At 46.9% G+C, this 10000-nt stretch overlaps 1 protein-coding gene across 3 annotated transcripts in view; it reads right to left on the bottom strand.

Annotated features, from left to right (window-relative positions):
* The window catches only part of LOC143299774 (tetraspanin-9-like), a 116494-nt gene that overhangs the window by 28971 nt on the left and 77523 nt on the right, over positions 1-10000 (bottom strand). For all 3 annotated transcript variants that reach the window (XM_076613179.1, XM_076613180.1, XM_076613181.1), the window contains one exon: positions 8971-9045. In XM_076613179.1, the coding sequence (XP_076469294.1) occupies positions 8971-9045 (75 nt within the window). The remainder of the gene's footprint in view (positions 1-8970; positions 9046-10000) is intronic.

Below are 10000 nucleotides of genomic sequence, written 5' to 3'. Positions count from 1 at the left end.
CTGGGGGGGAGGTAGAGAGCGGGAGGAGAGGGGGTGCAGGTGGGTGGGAGGTCAGGGGGGTGGGGGGTGGGGTGCGGGAGAGTAAACCCAACATGAAAATCCGAAAACCTGGAGAGGGATGGTCACACCGCCAGATTTGATCTTGGCAGAGAGTCTCGCTACATGAGGATGAACAGAACACTAATATAAGCGATCATGCCGGCTTGGTCTTTGCATAGACTAACAAGGACCGCGTCTTGTATTTTATATTTCTTTTTATCACAACAGATTTCTCTGTGTGAAATTCGGGCTGCTCTCCCCAGGGAGAGCGCGTCGCTACACTACAGCGCCACCCATTTTTTTTGTGTATTTTTTTTCCTGCATGCAGTTTTATTTGTTTTTCCTTTCGATGTGGATTTTTCTACAGAATTTTGCCAGGAACAACCCTTTTGTTGCCGTGGGTTCTTTTACGTGCGCTAAGTGCTTGCTGCACACGGGACCTCGGTTTATCGTCTCATCCGAATGACTAGCGTCCAGACCACCACTCAAGGTCTAGTGGAGGGGGAGAAAATATCGGCGGCTGAACCGTGATTCGAACCAGCGCGCTCAGATTCTCTCGCTTCCTAGGCGGACGCGTTACCTCTAGGCCATCACTCCACACAGTCCCGTCTTCCGTCACCCACCGGGGCGGGGTAACTAACAACTGTGCGACTGGTGGACAGATAATCCACAAGGTAGATCCGTGGAAGAGATAACATCGGGATTGACTCTTGAAAACCTAGCACTGGCCCTGCAGGGGAAAAGGAGACGAGGCAGACAGCGGAAGAAGTGGGGGCAGACAACGTCACTGAGTGGACACAGAGAAAGAGGAGCTTTGCCGACATTCCGATTCTGTTCCACGACTGTACGATTAAGTGTGTGTGTGTGTGTGTGTGTGTGTGCCGTGGAAGCTGCGATACGTACCCTAGAAATGAGTGTGTGGAGGAGGGGTGGGGGCGTGGAGGGGGGGGGGGCGGTGCAGGATAATGTGTGTGTGTGTGTGTGTGTGTGTGCCGTGGAAGGTTGCGATACGTACCCTAGAAATGAGTGTGTGGAGGAGGGGTGGGGGCGTGGGAGGGTGCAGGGTAATGTGTGTGTGTGTGTGTGTGTGTGTGTGTGTGTGCCGTGGAAGGTGCGATACGTACTCTAGAAATAAGTGTGTGGAGGAGGGGTGGAGGGGGGGGGGTGCAGGGTATTGTGTGTGTGTGTGTGTGTGTGTGTGTTGGGGCTCATCTACGTTTATGTGTATTTGATTGTGCTTTCATATCTGTGAATTTGCATGTTTGTTGCATATCTGCTATACATGTGTGTGTGTGTGCGTGTGTGTGTGTGTGTATGTGTGAATGTGTGTCTGCATGTTTTACATTTATTTGTTTATTTATCATCATTGCTGCCTTTTTTGTGCGCTTAGAGTTGACTTCATCAAGATTTTGCGCCTTATAAATATTATTATTAATAGTAGTTGCATTTTTATGTATTTATCTGTTATTATTATTATTATTATTATTTAATTATTTTATTTTATTTTCATTTATTTATTTAATTTTTTTTCTCAAGGCCTGACTAAGCGCGTTGGGTTACGCTGCTGGTCAGGCATCTGCTTGGCAGATGTGGTGTAGCGTATAATTATGGATTTGACCGAACGCAGTGACGCTTTCCTGAGCTACTGATACTGATACTGATACCGATACTGATACTGATACTGATATTGATACTGATACCGATACTGATACTGATACCGATACTGATACTCCACGACCGCCAGAAATGGAGAATGTCGGGGATGCGTTCAACAGTGCAGTGCCCCTGCGACAAATGTAGGTTTCTGTACCAGTCAGTGACTGACACTTCCTTTCTTCCATGCTTTGTTGCTGGTCACAGTGGCCCTTGTAAGTCTTCTTTACTTCGCATTCCGTGTAGCTTTGGGGCTGTGTCTTCACGATGGGCACTCAGTGTATTAGTGATTTGTCTTCACGATGGGCACTCAATATATTAGTGATTTGTCTTCACGATGGGCACTCAATATATTAGTGATTTGTCTTCACGATGGGCACTCAATATATTAGTGATTTGTCTTCACGATGGGCACTCAATATATTAGTGATTTGTCTTCACGATGGGCACTCAATATATTAGTGATTTGTCTTCACGATGGGCACTCAGTGTATTAGTGATTTGTCTTCACGATGGGCACTCAATGTATTAGTGATTTGTCTTCACGATGGGCACTCAATATATTAGTGATTTGTCTTCACGATGGGCACTCAATATATTAGTGGTTTGTCTTCACGATGGGCACTCAATGTATTAGTGATTTGACTTCACGATGGGCACTCAATATATTAGTGATTTGTCTTCACGATGGGCACTCAATGTATTAGTGATTTGTCTTCACGATGGGCACTCAATGTATTAGTGATTTGACTTCACGATGGGCACTCAATATATTAGTGATTTGTCTTCACGATGGGCACTCAGTGTATTAGTGATTTGTCTTCACAATGGGCACTCAATGTATTAGTGATTTGTCTTCACGATGGGCACTCAATATATTAGTAATTTGTCTTCACGATGGGCACTCAATATATTAGTGATTTTTCTTCACGATGGGCACTCAATATATTAGTGATTTGTCTTCACGATGGGCACTCAACATATTAGTGATTTGTCTTCACGATGGGCACTCACTATATTAGTGATTTGTCTTCACGATGGGCACTCAGGGTATTAGAGATTTGTCTTCACGATGGGCACTCACTATATTAGTGGTTTGTCTTCACAATGGGCACTCAATGTATTAGTGATTTGTCTTCACGATGGGCACTCAATATATTAGTGATTTGTCTTCACGATGGGCACTCAATATATTAGTGATTTGTCTTCACGATGGGCACTCAATGTATTAGTGATTTGTCTTCACGATGGGCACTCAATGTATTAGTGATTTGTCTTCACGATGGGCACTCAATGCATTAGTGATTTGTCTTCACGATGGGCACTCAATGTATTAGTGATTTGACTTCACGATGGGCACTCAATGTATTAGTGATTTGACTTCACGATGGGCACTCACTATATTAGTGATTTGTCTTCACGATGGGCACTCAAGGTATTAGAGATTTGTCTTCACGATGGGCACTCAAGGTATTAGTGATTTGTCTTCACGGTGGGCACTCAGTGTATTTGTGATTTGTCTTCACGATTGGCACTCAATATATTAGTGATATCGCAAAGTGTGTGCAACTGAATCAGTACCGGCCTTGACAAACGAAATCATGGAGCTCGCTTGTTTTCACTCATGCTGCGGGGTAGGATTTCTTCGTATTTTTGGGTGGGTGGGGTTTGGGTGGGGTGGGGTTATTTCTGCTTCCCTAGTTTATTATTTTCCCTTCCTGCTTTAAAAAAAAATCTGTTATTTCTGTCGGTCTCTGTTTCTGTCTGTCTGGTTTCCTGTGTGTGTGTGTGTGTGTGTGTGTGTGTGTGTGTGTGTGTGTGTGTCTGTGTGTCTGTGTGTGTCTGTGTCTGTGTGTCTGTCTGTGTCTGTGTGTCTGTCTGTGTGTGTCTGTCTGGTTATCACTCTCTCCATCTCTCTCTCTCTCTCTTTCCTCCTCACCCCTTCTTTCACCCTCTTTTAATTTGATTTAGAGATGGCATCCCCCCTCCCCTTTTTTTCCCCAAACTCATGAATATTCATGGTCAGAGAACTCTCGGGAGATGATGCTAAGGGGCACCTTCACCCCCCCCCCTACTTGGGTTGTTCCCCTTTGAACAGAGTAGCCTCCGCTGCAGTGTACGGCACAGTGCGTCCCTGGTCAGGAGGTAGTGGTGCTCAGGGAACAGGGCACAGCCCGTTCAAATGGCTGTTCCATGGGTGCAGATGAACCCCTCTCCGCTCGCCCCTCTGACACACAGACTCACATGAAAAACTATCGACTAGTTTCTAATCTTCCATTCATGTCCAAACTCCTTGAAAAAGCTGTCCTCAAGCAGCTCAACAACCACCTTTGTTTCAACAAACTCATCCACCCATTTCAGTCTGCCTATCGCGCTGACCACAGCACCGAAACCACTCTCCTCCACATTCTGAACAATCTGCTGATAGCGTCCGACTCAGGAAAAATTTCCCTTCTTACTCTTGTCAGCCGCCTTTGACACGATAGACCATTCAATCCTTCTTTCCCGTCTTCATTTTACATTTGGTATCAACGGCACTGTTCTAAACTGGTTCAAATCTTATCTCACTGATTGATTCCAGTCTGTCATTGTTGATCATTTCCAATCTGAACCCGTTAAAATCGAACATGGAGTCCCACAGGGATCTGTTTTAGGCCAAGTGCTCTTCACACTGTACACTGCTCCTCTCGCTGAAATTATCAACCGCCATAATATCAGTCATCATTCTTATGCTGATGACACTCAACTTCAGAAGAGTAATACCCCTGAAAAATTGTTGTCGCTATCGCAAGAAACATCCAACTGCTTCCTGGACATTCAAAACTGGATGACTCGAAAAAAGTTACAACTGAACGCTGATCATAGGAACTAAACAAAAACTGTCTTCCATCACACTTGACACAGTCAAACTTGGCAGTACATCCATCCCTCTTTCCACGTCAGTCAGGAACCTCGGTGTAGTCCTTAACAACACACTGTCCATGCAAAAATTTATCAGTCAGACATGTCAGTCCTGCTACTGTCAACTGCGGCGCATCAGTGCCGTCCGGAAATATCTGTCCACTGACGCAACATCTAGACCTGTCGTTTCTCTCATTCTCTCTCGCCTTGACTACTGTAACTCTCTATTGTCTTGTTTGCCTGCTACATCCATTCAGTCCCTTCAGCGCATACAAAACTCTGCTGCCCGACTCGTCCTCAGAAAGAAAAGATCTGAGCACATCACTCCTCTTTTGCAACATCTCCATTGGCTCCCTGTCTCACACCGAATAAAGTACAAGATCAGCACTCTATGTTATAGATGCATTCACAAAACTGCCCCTTCCTATCTCTGCGGCTGCCTTCACCTCTACACTCCATCTCGCTCACTACGATCGGCTTCGGATCCACTCTGTTTGCGCGTAACCCGATTCAAACACTCGACTGTTGGCCGCCGTTCTTTCTGTGTCTCTGGACCTTGCGATTGGAATGAACTTCCTCTTTCGCTTCGTCAAGTCTCCACACTCAGCTCTTTCAAGTCTGGCCTTAAAACCCACTTCTTACCAAAATAGCCTCCCTTGCCTGCCCTTCCTTGTCGTTAGTTCCTACAGTTTTAGAGTTATGCATGCGTGTGAAAGACTGGTGCGAAAGCGATTTGATTCAGCGCTATATAAATACCATTATTATTATTACGAGGACCTGATTTTTCTCTGGGCTGTGTGTGTGTGTGGGGGAGGTGGGGGTGGGGGTGGGGTGGGGGGAGGTGGGGGTGGTGGAGGAGGTGGGGGGTGGGGTGGGGGGCGAGGGGGGTTACGTGTGTGTGTGTGTGTGTGTGTGTGTGTGTGTGTGTGTATGTGTGCTTGCGTGCGCATATACGTGCATGTGTGTGTGTGTGTGTGTGTGTGTGCTTGCGTGCGCATATGCGTTCATGTGTGTGTGCGTGTGTGTATAGATGTGTGTGTGTGTGTGTGTGTGTGTGTGTGTGTGCGTGCGCGCGCGCGTGCGCTCGGATGTGATTTTCCAACTGCCTCATCACTTCACTCTCTCTCTCTCTCTCTCTCTATCTGTCTCCTGCCTCTCTCCTGTATATTACTATGTCAGTCAGCATGCTAGTTTTTCTCGCCTCTCTTATCATTCTGTCTCCTATCTGGCTGCTCCGGACTCTCTCGTCCATCCAACCCGCTCACCCACTTTTCACTCAATCACACCCTCTTGTCAATCCTTTCATCCCTGCCCTCCCTTCCCCTCCTCCACCCCCCCCCCTCCCCCGCTGCCCCCCCCCCCCCCTCCCCCCCCATCCCATCCTCCCCCTCGCTTTCCCTTTACTTCATGTCCTCTGCTGGGCCTGATTTGATGGAATTCCCCACACACCCGGCCACTACTGTATTACAGATTCCGAACATTCTATCTCACCAGTCTTTCAGGGGGGGTCCTGTATTATTCACGCTTTCTTTTCATCTCCCTCCTATTGCCCTTTTTTAATGACCACGTGAATGTGGATGTGTCCTTTTCACTCTTCAGCCTTCTCTATGTCTCTCTTGAGAGATCGTGACTTGTGTTGGTACATGATGATGGTGGTAGTGATGACAGGGAGGGGTCCTAGTGTGTGTGTGTGTGTGTGTGTGTGTGTGTGTGTGTGTGTGTGTGTGTGTTGTGTGTGTGTGTGTGTGTGTGTGTGTGTGTTGTGTGTGTGTGTGTGTGTGTGTGTGTGTGTGTGTTGTATTGTGTGTGTGTGTGTGTGTGTGTGTGTGTGTGTGTGTGGTGTGTGTGTGATGACAGAGAGGGCTCCGTGTGTGTGTGTGTGTGTGTGTGTGTGTGTGTGTGTGTGTGTGTGTGTGATGACAGAGAGGGCTCCGTGTGTGTGTGTGTGTGTGTGTGTGTGTGTGTGTGTGTGTGTGTGTGTGTATGTGCGCGCGCGCGCGTGTGTGTCCGTCTATGTGTCCGTCTGCATGTGTGTGTGTGTGTGTGCGCGCGCGCGCGCGTGTGTGTCCATCTGTGTGTGTTGTGTGTGTGTGCTTGTGTGCGTGCGTGCGTGCGTGCGTGCGTGCGCTCGCGTGCTCGCTATACATGTTAACAGCCTTTTTGAACTACAAGACAGCATGCAGATTCGCCGTATTGGAGAACTTTCACACTCAGCTGCAACCACCCACCCCACCATATCTTCTCTTACCGTCACGAAAAAAAAAAATCGGTAGTTTGGTTGACAGTTTCACCAAGATGGAACGTTTTGGCTCCCCCCCCCCCCACACACCCCCCAAAAAAAAGAAAAACAAAACCAAAGACAAGAGGGCTTGGACTTTCTCTCTCTCTCTCCCTCTCTTCCCCCTCTTTTTCTCTCCCTCTCTTCCTCCTCCCATCCCTTACCCCCTTCTCTCTCTCTCTCTCTCCCTCTCTCGCTTGCTTCAGACGTCCGTCTTGCAAGGGCCTTAGCAAAGGGAGACAAAACAGAATGTTGATTATCGGCCCTGCATGCGGTCTTTGATGCCGATGAACTCTTCTAATAAAGGGAAACTTGAAAGTTTTGTTTAATTCAGTTTGGTTTTGTTGTTGTTGTTGTTGTTGTTGCTGTTGTTTAATCAAATTTCAGTATTCATGAGATAGGTGGAGAGAGAGAGAGAGAGAAAGTGAGAGACAGACAGACAGACAGAGAGAGAAAGAGAGAGAGAGGGGGGGGAGTCAGCTAGCTGGAAAGAGAGAGAGACTGTATATCTTCCTCTGTGTCTTCTTACGTAGCAGGAAAACTTTCCTTAGTTCTCACGTTGTTTTCACTATCCATCATCAGCAACATGATAACAACAGATTACACGTCTGGCGCAAATTACGCGTTTCAGCACACCCTTTAATTTCACAAAGGGAACATCGACGCTTTGTCCGCCCCCCACGCCCCCCACCCCCACCCCCCACTCCCCCTCCCTCCCCGTCAGATGCTGGTTCATTTTCTGCTTCAAATAGCATCAAAGAAAGCAGCAGGAATAGCTGACTTAATTAAAGAGAGAGAGAGAGAGAGAGAGAGAGTGTGTGTGGTTGTGTGTGTGTGTGTGTGTGTGTGTGTGTGTGTGTGTGTGTGTGTGTGTGTGATAGAGGGAGGGAGGAGAGAGAGAGAGAGAGAGAGAGAGTGTGTGTGTGTGTGTGTGTGTGTGTGTGTTTACGTCTAGAGTCATTTCCCCAACTCCCTTCTATCTAAATCTGTCTCTCTACAGATGGGGGATTGGAGAAGAAGGGTATTGGTGCGTAGAAGAAAGGGGGAGGGCAGTTGGGTTTTGTGCCAGTGCCTCCCAACAAAGTTATTTTCATGTAGGCATGTGCTTCTGATATCCGAACTCCTGATAGCATGAAGAGAAAGCTCCAGACTTAGTCTGCAGACAAAGCAAACAGCAGACACACTCAAACATTCAAAACAACAACAACAAACAAACAAACAAACAAAAATATTAACCGGACACATATACACTGGTTGACAAACCACCTGACTAGGTAGACAGACATGGACGCTTCATTGCAAACCAGGCAGACAGACAGACAGACAGGCAGAGAGGAGGACAAGCAGGCAGGCAGACAGGCAGACATGGCCACGCAATAACAAAGAACAATGGTGGCATTGAAGATGAAACATGGCATTTGTATTTCAGACAGACAAACAGACAGATAGAGAGAGACCGGCAGGCAGGCAGGCAGGCAGACAGACAGACAGGCAGGCAGACAGACAAACAAACAGACAGACAGACAAACAGACAAACAAACAGACAGACAGGCAGGCAGACAGACAGACAGCCATGACCACCGAATAACAGACCAGAATGATGGCATTGAAGAGGAATATGGAATTTGTATTTAAGACAGACAAACAGACAGACAGACAAACAGACAGACAGGCAGGCAGACAGACAGACAGCCATGACCACCGAATAACAGACCAGAATGATGGCATTGAAGAGGAATATGGAATTTGTATTTTAGACAGACAAACAGACAGACAAACAGACAGACAGGCAGGCAGGCAGACAGACAGACAGCCATGACCACCGAATAACAGACCAGAATGATGGCATTGAAGAGGAATATGGAATTTGTATTTTAGACAGACAGACAGACAGGCAGGCAGACACACAGACAGACAGACAGATAAACAGACAAACAGACAGGCAGGCAGACAGCCATGACCACCGAATAACAGATCAGAATGATGGCGTTGAACATGGAATTTGTATTTCAGACAGACAAACAGGCAGAGAGACAGACAGACAGACAAACAGACAGACAGGCAGGCAGACAGACAGACATGGCCACCGAATTACGAACCAGAATGATGGCATTGAAGAGGAACATGGAATACTTCAAAAAGCAGCCACAGCCCGTCAGTCCCGTCTTGTAGTTCTGCACACACACACACAAAACAAAACAAAACGCCTGTCATCAAATAAAGCCTGTTAACTCTTTCCATACGAACGGCGAAAGAGACGACGTTAACAGCGTTTCACCCCAATAACCATCATCAAAATATTGCAAGCGGAAGGCTCTTATACTGAAGACGTGAATGTTGACAAAGAATACAACAAATCTGACGATGGAAGCTAAAGGTTAGGTCATTCAGACACCCACTGGACATCCAAGGGGTCTGTGTAGAGGAGAAGAGAGGACTGGCCGTACAGAGTGAGTTAAACCCGTTGCCGCTGAGGATTAGGAATGGAAGACAGTACAAAAGGCACAGACAGCAGAACATAAGACGCTGGCTGGACAACGGGGCAGTATTGATGAAGTGCATGGTATACTGGGCTTACAAGCATAATGGTTTATCTACCGCGTGAGCGAAAATTCCTATTCAAGTTAGCATTAGTTATCCCAGAAAGTTTCGCCAATGGCCAGTTTCTCCCATACAAAAAATTCCTTCTCCTCCTTCTCCTTTTCCTTCTCCTCCTTTTCCTTCTTCTACTCCCCCCTTTTCCCCCTTCTTTTTCTCCATCTATCCTCTTGTACTTCCGCCTCCCCTTTCTTCTCCTTTTCCTTAACCTTCACCTCCACTTCATCTCCTCCTTCTTCTTCTTATCCTTCACTTCCTCCTCCTTCTTCTTCTTCTTTTTCTTCTTCTTCTTCTTCTCCTTCTCCTGCTTCTCTTCCTCCTCCTCCTCCTCCTTCTTCTTCTTCTTCTCCTTCTTCTTCACTTCCTCCTCCTTCTTCTTCTTCTTCTTTTTCTTCACTTCCTCCTCCTTCTTCTTCTTCTTCTTCTTCTTCTCCTGCTTCTCTTCCTCCTCCTTCTTCTTCACGGTTGCTGATGTGCTGGAACAATTGTTGAAGCTTTGTCTGACAGTCTTCTTCTTCTTCTTCCTGTTCG

This window comes from Babylonia areolata, chromosome 25, assembly GCF_041734735.1.
Source record: "Babylonia areolata isolate BAREFJ2019XMU chromosome 25, ASM4173473v1, whole genome shotgun sequence".
Taxonomy (NCBI): domain Eukaryota; kingdom Metazoa; phylum Mollusca; class Gastropoda; order Neogastropoda; family Buccinidae; genus Babylonia; species Babylonia areolata.
This window is presented reverse-complemented; position numbering and strand designations above follow the sequence as displayed.